Genomic DNA, 18,008 nt, shown 5'->3' with positions numbered 1-18,008 from the left:
CAACCGAGTGTGCAACCGGGTGTGCAGCGGGGTGCGTAACGCAGCGTGCAGCCGGGTGCTCAGCGGGTGCCCCCGGCACAGGGGGTCCCTGGGGCTGCGGTCTCTCCTGGACGCGTCCCACGCTCCGCGTGTGCCGAGGAGCTGGGTTTTGTCGCAGGGACGGTGTGGGGACAGCGGCGGGGCCGTGGCTTTCCCCTGCCCCTGGTTGTGCCCCGGTTTTGTGTCCCAAGCCCCCCCCAAGGACAAGGTGCCTGCTGTAGGCACAGCACGCTGCTTGGCCTTTATTTTTTAGGCTTTGCTGCCACCAGCTGGAACAATTATTTTTATTACAAATTTGGCTTCGAGGCCGTGTTTTTGCTCTCCCAGCCGGTGCAAAACGGGTGCTGGGGTCCCACGCAGGGTTTGTCTCCCGTGGGCACGGCACGGCCCCGGGCTCTCGCCGCAGGTTTGGCGCTGAGTGTGACTGACTGGTTTCTGACGATGGACGTGAACGGTCTGAGCGGGTCAGATGGGATCTGGGTGTCAGCCTTGAGATGGAGAGGATAAAATCTGCTGTTGGGGCAACTAGGGAAAGGAAATAAGCTAGGAAATGTAAAAGGATAGCAAAAGAAGGGAAGGGGGGTCTGGAAGGAGCTGGGCTCTATTTCAGGGCAAAACCTGGCAGGTGAGTTCCTGGGGTTGGACTGGGATCTCCCACCGAGGCTGAACCTGAAGGTGCGACCAGCCAGGAGAGCTGCTGGGGTAACTGGGATGTCCTGGAGTCCTTGGGCTCCAAGGACTGGCACCATCCTGGCATCAAGGCTTGTTGTTTTCCCTTTTGGGAATGTCTATGGAGAGCTGTGTGAAAAGACTTGCAGCACAACCTGAAAATAATCTTTTTGGGATGTTATAAAATATTTTGATGATTTCCTTCCCCCGCACCAGCTCAGATCTGCTCGCCCATGAGTGAAAGCTGAAGCAATGCGTACAGGTCAGAAGTCTCAGAAAAATGCCTGAGTCTGGGGTTTCTGCCTTTAAAAATCTTTGTTTCCGTTTCTTCTTGCAACAGACAGCTGAGTTGCAGAACAGCCCCTTTCCACCATCCCTGGATGGGCTCCTTGGGCTCCCGGGGCTCCTGTGCAGGAGCTGACTTTGCAGAGCCGCAGCGGGTGCAGGGGGTGAGCATGTGGTGCATGATGCACAATTGCATCCGCAGCAGCTCCTTGCCTTTGGGCAGCTCTAGGAGAAAGCTGGGATTTCCCTCCAGAGGTTTTACTTGCCCCTCTTCCTTGCGTTAACTGCTCTTATCTACAATTTCAGTGGTGGTCAGAGATGAGAAACGAGATGCGGGGTTTTTTTCTGCCTGGGGAAAGGCTTCTCAAGCATCTCCAGCTCTAATCAACAATCTTTTTGTCTGGTGAGGGAGGGATACCGCAAAGCAGCCCAGCCAGCATGTACCCACGCTGGATCCTGCACCCACAGCGTGTGATCTTGGCCAGTGCTGTGTGGAGAGATTAATGGTCCCGTTTGGAGGGGACAAGCACAGCCTGAAGGACACAAGTTACCACACACATAGAAAATAAGGCTGGAAATGACTTCAAAGAAGTCACCCTGTCCCTTTCTTTTCCTGTTAGCTGAGCTGCAGCAAAATGACTTTAATCAAAGTGATTAAAAGTTTCGCTTGGTTAGACTTACGTCACTCTGCTTCCGCAGCTGCAGACTATCATGAACTCTGCTACCCAGCACCAGCCTGAGACACCCCTTCGATAAGCTCAGGGCAAGGGCCAGCCCGTGCCCCGCAGTTTGGCAGCTGAGCAGCTCTCTGGCAGGTTTCTCAAGCAGACTCGCACGTGGCTGGGAAGTGAAGCTCAGCAGTAATTAGCAAACTAGTTAGGCGCAGAGTTTGTGTGCAGGCTGGTGAAGTGTCATATCAATTTTCGGATGCACCACACACTGATGTACTCGCATACCTTTGCAGGCTTCATTTTGTGAGGACAGGGCCCTCAGACACACGTCCACACCGGCCTGAAATAATTCCTGCCGGTGAGACCCTGGCCGCCGGTGCTGAGGCTGGGCAAGGCGAGGCGTGGGTGTCTCTGAGCCAGAAAGCGAGCAGGAAGCGTGAGCAGCCCCGCTCTGCCCTGTGCAGGCAGCAGGGGTGTGCTCTGAGAGCCCTGCGCCCTGTTCTGCCTCCTGCATCCCGCCCTGCAACCCACATCCCACCCTGCATCCCGCATCCCACCCTGCTCTGCAACCCACATCCCACCCTGCATCCCACATCCCACCCTGCCCTGCATCCCACCCTGCCCTGCATCCCACGTCTCACCCGGCCCTGCATCCCACCCTGCCCTGCATCCCACATCTCACCCTGCCCTGCATCCCACCCTGCCCTGCATCCCACGTCTCACCCTGCTCTGCATCCCACATCCCACCCTGCATCGCACATCCCACCCTGCATCGCACATCCCACCCTGCCTCCCGCATCCCACCCTGCCCTGCATCCCACTTCCCACCCTGCACCCTGCTCTGCCTCCTGCATCCCGCCCTGCCTCCTGCATCTCACCCTGCTTCCCGCATCCCACCCTGCACCCTGTTCTGCATCCCATCTGCCAGCTGCCGGCCCGCGCTGTGAACCCCTGCCCGCTCTCCCTGCTGCCTCTCGCCCTGGCAGGGCTGGGTGCCGAGGATTTGGGGCTGGTTCTGGTCCCCCTCTAGGGACATCCCATGGAGGGACTGCTGTAGCTCCGGGTTCCTGGTGGGGCTGTGCCGTGGCCCTGCCGTGAGCATCCTGGGGTGCTGCCCACTGACGGCGTGGGATAGACGGCATCCGTGTTCACGTGGGGAACAGCGATGCTCAGCCCCGACACAGCCACCTTCACTTTTTTTCACTGAGATGCAAAGTCCTTGATCTACCTGATCGATCTGAATCACCGCGTGACTCCTGGTGAGAGAGATGCTGGCGGTGCAGCTCGGGAGCGGCTGTCACTGGAGCCGGGAAATGCCCCAAAATCTCCCCTCTGCCCCTTGCTCACCTCTGAAACCCTCTGGAAGCGTTTGCAAGTGCCGGGGCTGGGCCGGACCCATTGCTTCACAGGGATGGAGGATGGGTTTGCGGAAGGATGGGCTGGGGAAAGGATCAGGGCTCTTTATTCGATTTACACCTGCTTCCTCCCTCCTTTTCTGTGCTTTATTATGAGCAGTTTTACCTGCTCGAGGGCTGCCCCCGGGGATGGGGAGCTGCAGTTCTGCAGGAGCCATCCCTGCAGCTGGATGCAGGAAGCCTCTGGGACCTATAACTCCTGCGCAGCATCTCTTGGAGACGGACAGCTTGAGCTAAACCACCTCGGCCCTGGCATGGCTTCTGAGGAGCCATCCGGAGCAGCCGGTGGCTCTGTAAAGCAGGACAGTGGCAGCAGCTCATCGCAAACGCATCCCGACGTGCGATGCTGCGTCCCGTGCCAGGGACAGCCAGGGCCGAGCACTGACCCCGCACACGGCGGGTGCCCGCCGTGGCTAACGAAGGCTGCCGCAGCCCCTGGATGCCGATCCTGAGCCGACTTTGCTTCCCGACTCCCCGTCCCAGGCAGGGCTGCATGGTGGCTGGTGCTCAGCACCATTTGCTGTTACCGGAGTCCATCCCGGCCCTGGCCGCTGAGCCGGCGGAGCGGCTGCGGAGCCCGGCACGCCTGGGGATGGCTGCAACTCTGGGAATTTTTTTTCTCGAGCAGGAAGCTGAAGCATTTCCTCCTCCAGCCGCAGCTGATGCTTGCAGAGCGGGTTTTGCAATCCCATAGGTTTCTGTTCTCGGGGCGGGGAGGTGCCTCTCGCCACCTTGCAGCTCGGCAGTTTGTTTGCTCGTATTTTTTTTTTTTTGCATCTGTCAGTGCTTCGCTGCCAGCCCTGACAGGTCCCAGCGACAGGGTGGTTTTTGGCCGCGCTAACAGCTCCGTCCATGCGCGGCCCTTCGTGCGGTGTTGCCCGCTCGGTGCTGGCGAGGTAGGAGGCTGGCAGCTGCCGGCCAAGGACTATGTCCCACGGCCGGCTTTTTTCCCCGTGCATTGCCAGGCGAGGACGGATAAACGCCGGGGTTTGGTGGCGGGGCTGGAGGAGGCCAGCGGCCCCCCGGGGGTGACCTGTGTGCTTTCCCCCCCTTCCCGCAGCGGCGCTGCTGGAGATGCAGAGCACCCCAAACTACCTCTGGAGCACCGAGGACCTCCTGGGCCAGGGTGCCACGGCCTGCGTCTACAAAGCTCGCAACAAGGTGAGCGGGGGCAGCGGGGGGGGGACAGCCACCCCAAAACCACGGTTCCCCTCTGTCCCCTCCATCCCTCCTGCCCCGCGGCGCGGGGATGCCCGTGCTCCCCTCTGCTCGCCCTCCCGGGAGCTCCCCGGCTGCCGGCAGCGTTGGGGGCCGCTTCGGGTGTTATTTTCGTTTTTCATTTGGCTCCTTCTCCCCCCACCCCCTCCGCGGCACCAGCTCAGGTCTGCGGTTCAAGAGCAGCCTTTGGGGTTGCTCGCAGCCGGGTCCGGCTCACCGGCTGCCGGCGCTGTCGTGCATTGCGGGGAGGGGAAGAAGCTGTTTTTGGGGGAATGCCCAGAGGTTTTGAAAACCCCGTCCTTGGCGATTTGCATGTTTCATGCAAACACTTGCCAAGGTTAGAATAGAGACTCTCTGCCTTGCCGGCCTTTGAAGTTTATTGAGCAAGCTGTCTCTGCAGGGCGCAGGGCAGGAGAGGCGGCTTCGAGGATGGTTTGGAAACAGCCCCGTCCCGCAGAGAGCAGGCAGGGAGCTGCCAGCCGCAGCTCCAGCTATAAACATTTTATGAAGCTGAATAAACACGCTGCCATGTAGCACGTGGGCTTCAGGGACAGGAAGCAAAGGGAGGTGAATAACAGCCGTTTGCTTTTGCAATGGAGAAAATGAAGGCTGTGGGACGCCTGTTCAGAACACACGTTACAGTGTCAGCGTAGTTTGCATCCCGAGCAGGATGTGGGAACAGTAACGGAGCTGATGGAGCTGCTTAGGGTATGGATGGTGTCCCCTCCCATTTCCTTTTTCTCCTTTTCCTCTTTTCCCAGAAATCAGGGGAGCTGGTTGCTGTGAAGGTCTTTAATAACGCCAGCTACCTCCGGCCCCAGGAGGTCCAGATGAGAGAGTTTGAGATGCTGAGGAAGCTGAACCATAAAAACATTGTCAAATTATTTGCCGTGGAGGAGACGGTAAGCGGGACCTCAGCTCGGAAACCTGCTGTGCTGACTGGGCCAGGGACAGGGGAGCTGGTCTGAGCTGCCGAGGGGAGCAGTGGCCCCGGGCTGCCTTCTCCTCCCACCTCCCTCTGGCTCCACACCAAGCCTCAGCCCACCCCTTCAGCACTGGGGGCACTGGGCTGGAGCACAGACGTGACCTGCTGTCGTGCCCTGGCCAGGCGCGTGGCACAGCGGGCACATTCTCCAACACTGGTTTGTCTGAGCGGGAGAAACCCAGGGACCCACCAACCAAGGGAGGGGACCGGTCCCACCTTGGGGGGGGGCGGACGGGCCACCGGCTGGGACACGGGGCCGGCCGAGCCCTCACGTCTGCTCCCCGCTGCAGGGCAGCAGCAAGCAGAAGGTGCTGGTGATGGAGTACTGCTCGAGCGGCAGCTTGCTGAACGTGCTGGAAGACCCGGCGAACGCCTTCGGCTTGGCCGAGTCCGAGTTCCTCATTGTGCTGCAGTGCGTGGGTGAGTGGGGGGGGGGGTCCCTGCACCCCCCCCCCGGCCCGGGACGGGCGGCTGCCTGCCACCGCCAGCGCAGCCCGGGGCCAAGAAGCTGCGGGCTGGGGACCTGGGGGTGCTGGTGGGACCCTGCGGGCGCCAGCCCCGGGCTACGGACGGGAGGGTTGGGCTGAGCGGTCAGAAATTGCGCCTCTGAACGGGGTGGGTTTGTGAGCTTTGCGTTCAGGGGAAGCCTGAGGGTTTCTCCTTGCAGACCTGCACCGGGAAGCAGCTGTGGGAACAGGCTGTGTCCCACGACGGAGGAGCAGGAGGGCAATGCTCTGCCGTGCGCTTGCTCATCCTCTCCATTCCCCCAGTCACATTGGTCCCCATTTAAGTGCAACCAGCCCTGAGGCTTGTCCCCTCGCTGGCCCTTCTCATGTTCCTACATTTAAACAAAAATGCGAAATGCTCCAGCCCCGTGCACGAACGCTGCCTTCCGCCCTTGTGCCCAGTGGCAGGGATGAACCATCTCCGCGAGAACGGCGTTGTCCACAGAGACATCAAACCTGGGAACATCATGCGGCTGATGGGGGAAGATGGGCAGAGCATCTATAAGCTGACGGATTTTGGGGCTGCCCGAGAGCTGGATGATGATGAAAAGTTTGTGTCCGTCTATGGGACGGAGGAATATCTCGTGAGTATGGCGTGTCACCAGTCTGGTTGGCCACTGGGAGTCCTGGGGGAAGCTGGTCCCCATCCCTCCGTCCAACGGCTGGGCAACTTGTAGAGAGCAGCAGTGACTCAGAGAGCCCAGTCTCAAAGGGGCCACGTTTTTCAAAGAAGGGGGGCTCAGCATTTTTGTTGTAGAGTTCCAGGTGACATTTTGTTTGGAGGATCCAGCAGTAGGAGAGGCCAAAGCCAGCAGTCTGTTTTCAATCCCAGCACCCAAGGCTCGATGCCCGCTGCAGACCCGCTGGACGCGTTGGCAGCGCTGCTCTCTGCTTCATCCCTGCAGCACCCGGACATGTACGAGCGAGCGGTCCTGCGCAAGCCGCAGCAGAAAGCCTACGGCGTCACCGTCGACCTCTGGAGCATCGGCGTCACCTTCTACCACGCTGCCACCGGCAGCCTCCCCTTCGTCCCCTTCGGGGGACCTCGCAGGAACAAGGAGATCATGTAGGTACCGCGTCCAGCTGGGAGGACTGGCTGCTGCTGCGTGGGGAGGTGGGACCTGGGGGGCTGCAGGACAACCCGGCTGTGGCTTGGTGCGTGCCAGCAGCACCATGTGACTACGTAATTTGCTGCTCATTTAATCCCACATAGCCTAGAAAGCCCTGAAATGTAGCCCATCGAGAGCGTGCGTGTGCAGTGTGGTAAAGGATCTGTGCCCCATTTACCACGGTTGCCCTCAAAACACATTCTCGTGACTTTGTGGCTAAACGGCTAGAAGAGGAGGCAGGGTTAATGTTTGCTTGAAAGTTTTTGACTGTTTCCTGAAGTATTTTCCCTCTGTGCATTTTTTTTCTTTCTGCAAATCGTGTCTTTCCCAGCCCATCCACATTCTGCCCTTTCCCTCTTTGCTGAGCCCGAGGGATGTAGTGCCCAAACAGAGGTCCCTCGGCTCGTTTCAGCTCCAAGCAATTTTCTTTCAACAGGTATAAAATTACCACCGAGAAGCCTGCCGGAGCCATCGCGGGGGTCCAGAGGCAGGAGAACGGGAGCATCGAGTGGAGCTACGAGCTGCCCGTCACCTGCCGGCTCTCCGCGTGAGTGTCCCTTGCCGGACTCGGCTCCTGCTGGGGGTCTCACGTCCTGGCACCCCGGCTGGAGAGGGCGTCCCACCGCGGCCAGCGCAGGAAGTTTTAACGAGGCAGATGAGCTTTTTGTCTGCAGAAGTCAGAGCTCTCAGACCAGGTCTTTGCTTTACAGCCAGGAAAAGGGGGTGTAAGACAGGGCAGTGGCTCCGTCGGTACGGGAGCTCAGCCACAAGAGAGGGGCTGCACCTCTCCCCGGCCCCGCGGATCACCGCGGTGATGGCTCAGGGTTATGCCAGTCTGTGCGAACATCCCTTCTGCTGCTGCTGCAGGGGGCTGAAGGACCAGCTGATACCGATTTTGGCTAACATCCTGGAGGCGGATCAGGAGAAATGCTGGGGATTCGACCAGTTTTTTGCAGAAACCAATGACATTTTGCACAGGATCGTGGTCGACGTCTTCTCCCTGCAGCAAGCTTCCTCGCATCGCATCTACATCCATTCCTACAACACGTAAGGATGCCGAGGCCGTGTTAAAAGTGAATTTGGGAATTGAGCTCAGGAGCCTCGGCCCCTCGTTTCAGTAGGTGAACCTGGGGGGAGCACCCATTCCCTTTGCACCGCAGTTAAACCAGCTTAAAACAAACCAGGCTCAAACCAGCCTTTGCTGGGGAGTTCATTAACTGGGAGCTGTCGGCTCCTGGCATGGCACATGGAGAGCCCCAGGGGGGTTGTCTGAGGGGCTCCGCTGGCTTTGTGCAGTATTTTGCTATGAGAAGAGGGTGGCAGGCTGTTAAAGCGATGGAAATCTGAGTGCTCATTGCTTATTCCCCATCCTTTCGTTTCCTCTTCATTTCAGTACCACCAAGTTTTTAGATGCTGTCTTCAAACAAACAAATATAGTCCCTCACCATCAAGAATATTTTTTTGAAGGTCATCTGTATGAGTTGGATCCTAATCTACAAGCTCATAATTTCTGCAAAACCACAGAGCACAACCCCCTGACCTTGCTGAGCACCACTGAGCAACCAGAAGAGATAGTAGGAGTGAGATACAGAGACCGTGAGTACTGTTGGCTTGGAGATGCATCACGGCATGCCGGGTGGGTGCCATAAGAGAGATTTCCTTAAATTATTATCCTAATAGATTCCAGCGCACAGCAGGAGGTGGAGGGGTTATGATGCCAGAGCAGGATTAGGAGGTTTCAGGGTCAGTTTTCCCCCGCCGTGTGCTGTTGCCTTCGTCCACATTTCCAAAATACCTTGGAGGGCTGCGCTAAGCCTCCAGCATCGCGGCTGCTCCTCTGCCTGAAATCCTGAGCGGCCGCAGGTTTTTCTTAGGCGGGCGTGAGACATCCCTGCGGGTCCGCAGCCGCGGCTCGGGAGCTCCGCGCTCGCTCCCCAAAGCACCGTGACCGCTGTCTTGTCTTTCCAGCAGCCCTTGAGTTTCCGAAGTTTGTCCCCAAGGTGGACGTGGTGGCCGACTGCGGCGCAGCCAAGGTACGTGGGGGTGTCCGTGCATCCCGGGGGAGCCCCGGCCGCGGAGGTGCAGCCGCCGGCAGTGCCCTTTGCTTTTGCAGAGCGCGGTGGGTGCCGTGCACCAGACGCTGCGGATCGCCCAGGACCTGCGGCGCTGCCGGGAGCTGCTGGCGAGAGGTCTCCACTGGGTGATGTGAGTGCCGGAGCCACCGCGGGCGTGGGCGGCGTGGGGGGGACCCCCGTCCCGTCCCAGCACCGAGAGATTTGTGTGTCGAGAGTTAAACCGCTCGGGGTTTTCCAGCCTCTTCCAGACAGTGCAGGACCGCTGGGTCTGGTGGGATGTGGTCATGGTGTACTGGGAGGGGGCACAGCGCAATGGTCAGTGTGTGCCAGGCTGCGAGGGGGCTGGACCTATAGGGAAATACCACTCCGTGTTGTGAGGATGCTCCTGTCCATTTGTTACTTTTGAGTCACTTTTTTCAGTTTAGGAGATGCTGAGGAAAACAGAATAATAATTATTATAATAGTAATAATAATAGTAGTGGTAATAATAATAATAATAATAATAATAATAATAATAATAATAGTGCATTTTCACTGTCCCACCCATTTCCTTCGGGGCAGGAGCTTCTTGTGCAGTGGCAGGACAGTGCCCAGCAGGCAAGACCCCCCTGCCTGGGAGCTGCACCCAGTTTTACATGCATCCAGCCCCCCATTTTCTCACGAGCAGCCAGAGAGGAGCCACCAGCTCCATCCTAATCCCCCGCCACGTGTGGCCGGCCCCGGGATGGAGGTCAGGCTGCCGGGGAGCATGAGTCGAATGGGCTGTTTTCTGTCCTGGCAGCGGGAACCTGAAAACGGAGTGCTTGAGGATTTTGGAGCAGAGGAGAGGGGCTCTTTCGGTGCTCACCTGCCTGCAGCTCACTGAGGTGAAGACCCGCGTGCTGTAAGTGTGGCTTTGCGGCCGCGGGGATGCAGGCGCTGGGCTGCTGCAGATAAGATACGGGACTCTCAAAGGTGCCTGAATAATCAGAAATAAGTAAAATTCCAGGAATAAGCTGGTAGCTGGAAGGTAAGAGGCTTTTTCGCTGTACGTGGAGGCTGTGGGAAATGAGCCACTCTGGCTGTTTCTCCCTCTTTGCTTCAGTTTTTAGTGATCAGTCCCTGGTTTCACAGGAGCCCAGAATTAGTCCTTGCTCCCTGGCTCCTGCTCCAGGGTTTTCAGACTGTTACAGCCCACGAGCTGCAGAGTTAGTGCGAGAAGGAGACAGGGCTGCTGCTGCCAGCTCGTGGGAAAGGGAAAAAAAAGAGCCACTGCTGCCAGGAGAGTTAAAATAACGGGCAGGATGGCATCAGGTGCCAGGTCCCCTCTGGGGTCTGGCCACCATGGCCAGCCCCGCTCCCTGCAAACAGCCTTGGAGAGCCGAGCGTGGGGAGCATCGGGCAGCGGCCGGCAGCCCATCGTGCTGCGTTCCCACGGAGCCGGCATCCCGCCTGACCACACCATCCGTGATGAGATGTCTCTTATTTCCATTCAAGAGGCTCCACGAATGGAGCATTCATCGGAGGCTGAAGTACGGAGAGACCCTGGGCTGTCCTCAGCATAACCGATGCACTCATTCCCACTCACGCTGCCCCAGGGAAAGCTGAGCCCGTTTTATCTGAAGTAACCCACGGTTATTTTCCTTTTCTGTTTTGTTGTTGTTGTAGTGGAAAATTCTTTGCTGCTGGGCTGCTGTTCTTCCATTCTTTTCAATTTAGCAAGTTTCTTAACTTCCATTTCATCCAAAAAGACAGGGACACATGGTTCCCATTGACTTCAGCCGGATTAGCGCAGGGCTGTAGTGCCAAGAGCACTAATGCTGCAGCTGGATGCTGCTGGCTTATCCATCCCTTCCAACACGGTCTGGATCAGGCGTATTTCTGCTGACTTAGCCAGCGTGCACCGCTCAGCGTTACACTCCCATGCCAGCTGCAGGGAGGCAGACAACATCTGATCTGGCGTAGAGCCAGTGGCTATGAAGCTAAGGATTTTGGAACAAATTGGACACAACAGGGTGAGTTTTTATTGGATCTTTGCATCTTGTGGCTCAGATCCGGTACCCTGAACGCAGAATTATTGCCTGAGCAAACCACCTCCCGGCTCCCCCAGCGACTCTGACGCTGCCTCCACCGCGGGATGGATTTTCTTTGCCCAGGTGACGGCTGCCTCTGGCTTCTGTTCTGCTTAAGGAATATTCGTTTTCTGACTTTCTTCAGGTACGAGGCTGTTCCCGCAGGCAGCGGGGTGCCGGCCCTGAAGGACGTGGCCACGGTGAAGACAAGGCTGCAGAGGGTGAGCCCCCGCGGGCAGCCGGCTCCGTGCGCAGCCGCAGGCGATGTTCGGAGCAGCCGGCCCCAACGTCTCCTCCTCATCCGCAGGTCGCCGAGGAGCTCTCCCAGTGCTCCCACAACATCTTGGACTTTCAAGGGGCACTGGACGGCATTCTGACTGAACTGGTGAAGCACAGGCAACAAGTGCATGAAGACAAGAGGTTTGTAGTAGAGCCAGCTTTACCGAAATGCCTGCCAACGCTCTGCTGCTCTCAGCTGGATTGAGCAGACATCGCCGCGGGCTCCCGAACAGCCAGGCACAGCCCTCCATTGCAAACAGCTTTTAACAGCCCTGTGCACGCACGCGTAATATTGCGTGATGTCCCTATGTGCAGACATGGGTAGCCACGGTGTCCCCTAGTTACAGCGTGTTCGGATTTCACCCCAAAGCGCTAATTTCACCCCAACCTCATACCCTTCCTCTTGCGGGGCCTCACGTCTCCTTCCCTGTCCCGATTTCAGCATCCGGCAGATCGAGTGCTGCCTGGAGAAGATGCAGCTGATCTACAAGCAGTTCAAGAAGGCCAGGACGTGTCTGCGTAAGTGACGGGGACGGCAGCCCTGGGGGCACGAGGCACGGGGCTGCAGCAGGAACGTCCCTGCGCTGGCCCGGTGGAAAATTTAATTATTTCAGTTTGCTGGGTTTAGCAGTTATTTCTGTGCCATAACAGTAGTCCCAGAGGCTGCAGCCCTGAAAAGCCCCTCGAGTGATCTCTGTGTGTTGTGAAATTACCCATTTATTAGGTTATGAACCAGAAAACGTGTGGTGACCGGTGTCTTTCCTCCCCAGGGCTGGGCTACAATGAGGAACAAATACACAAGCTGGATAAGTAAGTCCCAACCCTCTCCCCTTTCCAGGACCTGCCCCGTGCTGCGGCCAGGCAGGTGTTTGGTGTCTCTGATTGAATCCTAAGGGGATGTAAAATGTTCCTGGGTCACTAACGCTGAGAGAGGGCACCTGTAAACCGCTTCTGTGATGGTTCATCCATGCGGGACCTTTCACAGCAAAACTTTCAAGCTACAAGCTATTTCAGAGGAAGATGTGAGAAAAACTCTGCAGACCCAGGGGCAGGGTGTTGCTGTTGGGCCAAATCCCTGCGTTGGACTGCGGGGATAAGCACGTTTCAGGCTATTGCTCACACAATACTTAGTTTGTGGCCATTTATTCGCTGAGATGCTGATTTAGGAAGTGTCCATGCTTTCACATCTGCTTGACTTTCAGTGGGGATGAAGTGTCTGACGGCTTTTGTGCCTTTAAAAATCCTCCTTTCAGTTTCCACTGAAACTGGGGGAATTTAACATAGGCAAGAAATGAAGTGCACTTCAATATATACCAGGGATGGTGCAATTTAACAGGCAACTCCTTTATCTTAATTAATCTTCAGTCTAACCTTGGACATTTGCCTAAAATTCCAAGGTAAAGACTTCTCAGAAGTGCCCCAGGGTGGGGATGACAGCCCAGCTGGGTCCCCCTGGCCCCCGAAACCTCCCTCCCCTCTTCATCATAATTAGGTTGTGTTTGCTCTATAACACTGATGCAAAATTCATTACTGAGCATCCAGTCCCTCTTTCTCCATTTGGGAGCCAGCTTTAGGTACTCCTGCCACGTGAACTGTGATGTTCATTTTCATACATTTAAGGAAATAACCGTGTTCTCTCTTTTTTTTTTTTTTTTTTTCCTCCTGGTTTTAGGGTGAATTTAGGGCATCTGGCCAGGAAGGTTCTGTTGATTTTCCAGGACAACTGTGTCCAGCAGTACCAGGAGGCCCTCGCCCTCCACGGCAGCAGGATGAGGTACCAGCCCCTGGGGTTTCGGGGCTCTGGCTTTCGGAGCTGGTGGGGATGGGAGAGGGGACTTTCCAATAACCTTCCAACGACCAGAGCTTCAGAATGCTCTCTGCTATTGATCGAGTATTGGGATGCAGATGGAGATGATGATGTTGGTAACTGCTGCTGAGGGACTTGTAAAGGGGTAATAAGACCTTAAAGAAGCAGCTCTGTGTGACTGCTAGAAATCCTGCTGTGCACGCTAGTTCTTATCCCTTGCCATGTATTTCTTCCCTGTTGTTTTAAGTTGTTTGTTTTTAAAAAGCCCCCTAAACTTGCAGCTTGAGTTCAAGCAGCTGGTTACCTCGCTCTCTGATGGGGAGAGGTTATTTTATCAGGACAAAATTGCTATTGAGACAAAGAGATCTACTTATTAGGAATGATTTTCTGTTAAACGGTGTTTGGGGAATAATGCAAAGAGCAAATTACCTTGTGGTGATTGAGCACAATCCACTGCCTATCGCAGCAGCAAAGAGCAGGGGTGAGGGGGAGGCCGTTAGGGGAAGAGGATGTTGCAGAAATTGGATTTTTATTGCAAGGTTGCTTTTAGAGAGGAGCATCCGTTCCCCTGAGCTGCCAGCGTGGGCAGAAGGAGAATGATTTTCTAGAATGCCTTAGAATTAAACCCGGCTTTTGACCTGGTCCCTATTTCTGGTGTGGAGTAGCCCTGCACAGGATTTACTAGGGGGTGGATTTTTAGGCTAGAAGTTTGTCCCAGGTGCTCAGGAATGTCCCAGGAGCAGCAGGCAGTGTCTGCCCTGTCCCTGCCCTGTCCTGCCTTGCCTTGTCCCTGCCTTCTCCCCTTTCCAGCCTCAGCTTGTGCAGCCGGGACTTTCCACGCTGCAAACCCTCGCCCACGGGCAGGTTTCACTTCGGGGACAGAAGCTGTTGCCCACAGTCGCCTCCCACCACATCCCATCGCGGGGCACTGAAATCTCCCCTTGGCTTCAGCGGGAATTTTGTCTCAGGGTGGGATTCCTCTCTGGGTGTAGAGCCCCACAAAACCCATGCAGCGCAGGAGCCCTGTCTGCACTAAAGCAGGGCTTTTACCTTTGCTCACAGGGAGGAAAAAAGCTTCTTCATGTTTTTCTGGAGTATTTTTGTATCTGTTTTTCTGTCCTTAGGGAGGAGGCATCGTGAGTCACAACTGGATATTTTTGATTTATTGTTACTTCAGTTTTAATTGTCCTGTTTTGAGTTTCTTCCTGCTAGCAGCCAGGGTTTGTGGTGTGGTGGCTGTTTTTCTGGGGACTGGAGGTGGACCGTTCACCTTAAATATTCTTTCCTTTTTTTTTTTAAAGCCAAACCAACTCTCTTTTTATCCAACTCATGGCGTGCCTGCCGGATGCGTGGCACCTCCACCCCAGGGCCCCTCACCCTGGCAGGAACAAGGCAGTCGGTCCCCCAAAAACTCACAGGAGGATTTACTCCCCAGGCTGGGGCAGAGCAGAGCGGGGCACCGGTCGCCCCATCCTGGCCCAGCTCAGCCCCAGCGGCAGAGCCCACCGAGATGCTGCCTGGTTTGGGCTTTGGTGTCAATCGTGCTGCCTGCAGAGAGACTGGCCCCAAGGACATGCTCGGGGGGGAACCCTTCTGGCCTTCGTACGCTTCAAATGCGAAAGGAGAGCATGCACGAAGAAATGCAAAAGCAAGGAGCCTTTTTGAGCAGATGGTCAGTCCTCCACAGGGCATGGAGGACCGGCCTGCGCGGCGCTTACGGCAGAAGTGATGGGCTTGAGCTGTCTCTCATATAAGCAACACTTTCCCTAATTAATTTGCTATTAGTGTTGTTTGGATAACCTGGCCTATGGTGGCTATTAGCAGAGCTGCAGCTGCAATTACAACACTGTTGTGACTCACTTGCTTTCCTTCAGGATTTTAACTTAGATCCAGACAGGTTTGCAGAAAGCAGCACAGAAGTAAAACACACACAAAAAAAATTATAACCACACTGCTGCCAAACACTGACTGGGAATTTTGTCATCGTTTTTCTTTCTAGGAAAGTCTGTGAGATAAAGAAGCATCTGAAGAGGCTCAGCAACTGCATCAGCGCCTGCAGCGTGGAGGCAATGGAGTGCCAGGACTGCCTGCAGAGCGTAGGTGCCCGCGCGGGGTCCTGCCCGGGGGTGCAGCCGCACAGCCTCTCCCCGCTTCCAGATAACGCTGCTGCTCCCCTCTCCCAGCACCCACCGTGCGCATGAGTGCATGTCTTACATAGGGAAACCCTGGAGCGTTTTTAAACAACTTGCTGCAGTTCTCTGGGGGTGATTCACACCGGAGATCTTGCTTTCCCCCACTGCGCGAGCAAGGAATGGGTAAAACTTTGGCAGTGGCACCCCTGGTCTGGAGGACTGCCTGGCACACGGGAATCTGTGCCCAATAAACAGGAATTGCAGTAGTAGAAAAATGATGCTTCACCTCCAGCTTTCACGATGGACTACCTGCCAAGCTGCAGCACAGCCACGCAGTAGATGCCCTAGTCCTTTCGTTATTTTATTTCGTTTGAACTGACGAAGTGGATGTGCTGCGTGTGACTATGTAGGCGTCATTTCCTCCAAGTGTTTTGTCCCGGGGTAGGCACGCCGCACTCGCAGGGCTGCAGGGAGAAAGAGCCCAGGCACTGCAGCACCCGGGGATCAGACCAGCGCGAACAGCCCCGCTGCCTGCCCGGGGCTGCCAAGTCTCTCCGTCTCCGCAGGCTCTGGACAGGTTTCTCCAGACAGAGAAACGGAGTTTGGCCCCGGTTCCTCCCGCGCCTTCACCCTTCCATCTGAGCCAGGCACGCCAGGAGATGGCTTTTCGGTGAGTCTTTTGGAAGAGGGTTTTGCGGACAGCCCAGCTCCCCCGGGAAGAAGCGGGACCTCCCGCTGCTCATCCTCTGCACCAGCAACCAGGCGAGCGCTGGGGCGAGGGCTCTGTGTCTGCAGGGCTGGGACAGTCTGCATTAAAGCCCTTCGCCGCCGCGCACGCCGTGGCCCTGCCGGGTGCGATCCCCGCTCGGCGACCCGTGGGTCATCATCCCTGCCGGCTCAGCCAGCCCTTCTGCGGGACGTGCTCCCGCGGGGAGCAGGAGGGTGAGCAGCACGGGGGTAAGGGGCTGGTTGTGTCCCCGGCAGGATGCAGGAGCTCCTGGAGCAGATGAGGTCAGTAACTTGTGATCTGCAGTTCAACAACAGCATCATCGAGCGGTGAGTAAGAGCAACCAGAGAGGCTGCTCCGAGCAGCGATTCCTGCCCCTGACACCAGGACATGGCCGCGCTGCCCTGGGAAGGGGCGGTGGGTCTGGGTGGGCTCCCTGGGAGTCTGTGAATGAGCTCCGGCGTGGGGAGCCGTGCCCGGCGCCGAGCACAACCACAGCTACTCATGGGGTGGTTCACATGGCGGTTTTAATGGCACCAAGTTTACATCATGATCTGGCAGCAGAAGAGAGTTTCTCTCTCTTGGAAGTTTAAGCGTGATCTTCTGCAAATGCTATGTCATGTCTACACCCTCTTTCCAGCCTTTTTTCCTGGGCTGCTCAGCAGTGTCAGCTGCTGACTGCCATGGAGAAGTGGATGCTTTCCGTTTCTGGATGAAACTCTGTGCAAAACCCAGCATCCTACTGCTGACAACCCCCCCTGAGTTTTTCCCTCTGCAACCTTTTTTTGCGGATCTAAATGCAAATCAACAATATGGATATGCATATCAAAATGTCAAAGGGTTTCAGATCAGATTTTAAAAGAAAAAAAGAAATCAGTGATTCACCCCAGCCCTGTTTTTATAGGACCAACTGTGTTGTTGCAGCATGTCCACTGTGAATAAGGGGATAAGCAAGGTCTGGTATGCTTTCGATATGAAGAGCTTACCCCAAGAGACACAGGAACGAGCCCAAAGACTAGTTCCTAGCCCAAATTGTAGTTTGGGACTGCATGAGCCCAGGTGATTCCTCTCTAGCCTAAAGCCTTTGGTTTTGTTCCTGCAGGTTAAGTGGGGCTGCCCCCACTCCCGGTATTTGAGAGATGTGGTGAATTTGCAGCTGCTGAAGCAAACCGCTTTCCACAGCAGGGAACACTTACAGCACTTTGGGTCCAGAGCATCGGAGACATTTGACATTCATGTTTGAGGAGCTCTCTGTGTCCTACCTCTCCGCTCCAGCACTTTTGCACAGTTCACCAGCATTAGCTTTGAGTGGCTTGCAAACCTTGAGCCTCTGAAAATTTGACCAGAAAATTGTTGGTTTTTTTTTTTTTCCCTTTTAAAAAGTGCTTGAAGGACTTCACGTTTTTCTAGCTTCCCTGCATCACCATGTCAGATGATGAAGAGGAAGAGGCTAGACAGATAAATTATCTTTTGCCGTCTTACTCGTTCAGGGATTACTCCCACTTTTAACGTACTTCTGCTCCCTGAGCCTTCATGGAGCAGGGCAGGAGCCCAAGGCAGGAGGGATGCTGTACCTGATGGACGAGAGAGCGGATCCAGCCCAGGACGGCTCCAGTGCTCTGCCCAGGAGGCAGGAGCATGGGGAAGGTGGGAGCCGCAGACGAATGCCCGCAGGCACTGCAGCCTCTCCTCCTGCTTCAGGGCTTCACCTCCAGCCCAGCCCTGTGTTTGGGCTGCTGAGGGGCATGGGAGTGGGAGGCTGAGGGAGGATTCTCTTTTTCGGTACATTTCTATAAAAGTAACTGTGTTCTGTGTTTATGCACGTGGGGGTGTGTGCCTTCTCCAAACAACCCTGTACTGAAACTGCGGCTCCAGCCATCGAACCTGAATGGGGTGCTAGTGAATGCCAAGGCAAAATCTCAGACAAAAGGGCTCCCACAAACTCTTTCCAGACACATCTCCGCAAGAGAAAGCAAGGATATTTCTTTTTCTTTTAGGTGAAAGATGAAAAGAAATCCTAAGCCGCCACCCCTGCTGTTA

At 56.0% G+C, this 18,008-nt stretch overlaps 1 protein-coding gene across 3 annotated transcripts; it reads left to right on the top strand.

Annotated features, from left to right (window-relative positions):
* The first annotated feature begins 3,772 nt into the window (after window positions 1-3,772).
* On the top strand, window positions 3,773-17,784 carry IKBKE (inhibitor of nuclear factor kappa B kinase subunit epsilon). Of its 3 annotated transcripts, XM_030000957.2 has the most exons (21): window positions 3,773-3,975; window positions 4,140-4,240; window positions 5,059-5,199; window positions 5,573-5,702; window positions 6,191-6,372; window positions 6,694-6,854; window positions 7,334-7,444; window positions 7,765-7,944; window positions 8,291-8,493; window positions 8,866-8,930; window positions 9,011-9,102; window positions 9,754-9,855; window positions 11,169-11,244; window positions 11,331-11,443; window positions 11,745-11,821; window positions 12,073-12,112; window positions 12,975-13,076; window positions 15,109-15,205; window positions 15,808-15,911; window positions 16,226-16,297; window positions 17,071-17,784. In XM_030000957.2, the coding sequence occupies exons 2-21, from the start codon at window positions 4,154-4,156 to the stop codon at window positions 17,102-17,104; spliced, it is 2,169 nt and encodes a 722-aa protein (XP_029856817.1). In that variant the 5' UTR covers window positions 3,773-3,975; window positions 4,140-4,153; the 3' UTR covers window positions 17,105-17,784. The 3 variants fall into 3 exon arrangements, with proteins under 3 accessions (XP_029856817.1, XP_040975869.1, XP_040975868.1); XM_041119935.1 differs by having other exon boundaries at window positions 3,773-4,240; window positions 8,869-8,930; XM_041119934.1 differs by having other exon boundaries at window positions 3,773-4,240.
* Window positions 17,785-18,008: the final 224 nt, after the last annotated feature.

This window comes from Aquila chrysaetos, chromosome 24 (assembly GCF_900496995.4).
Source record: "Aquila chrysaetos chrysaetos chromosome 24, bAquChr1.4, whole genome shotgun sequence".
Lineage (NCBI taxonomy): Eukaryota > Metazoa > Chordata > Aves > Accipitriformes > Accipitridae > Aquila > Aquila chrysaetos.
Note: the sequence above shows the minus strand (reverse complement) of the source record. Positions and strands in the feature narration are given on the sequence as shown.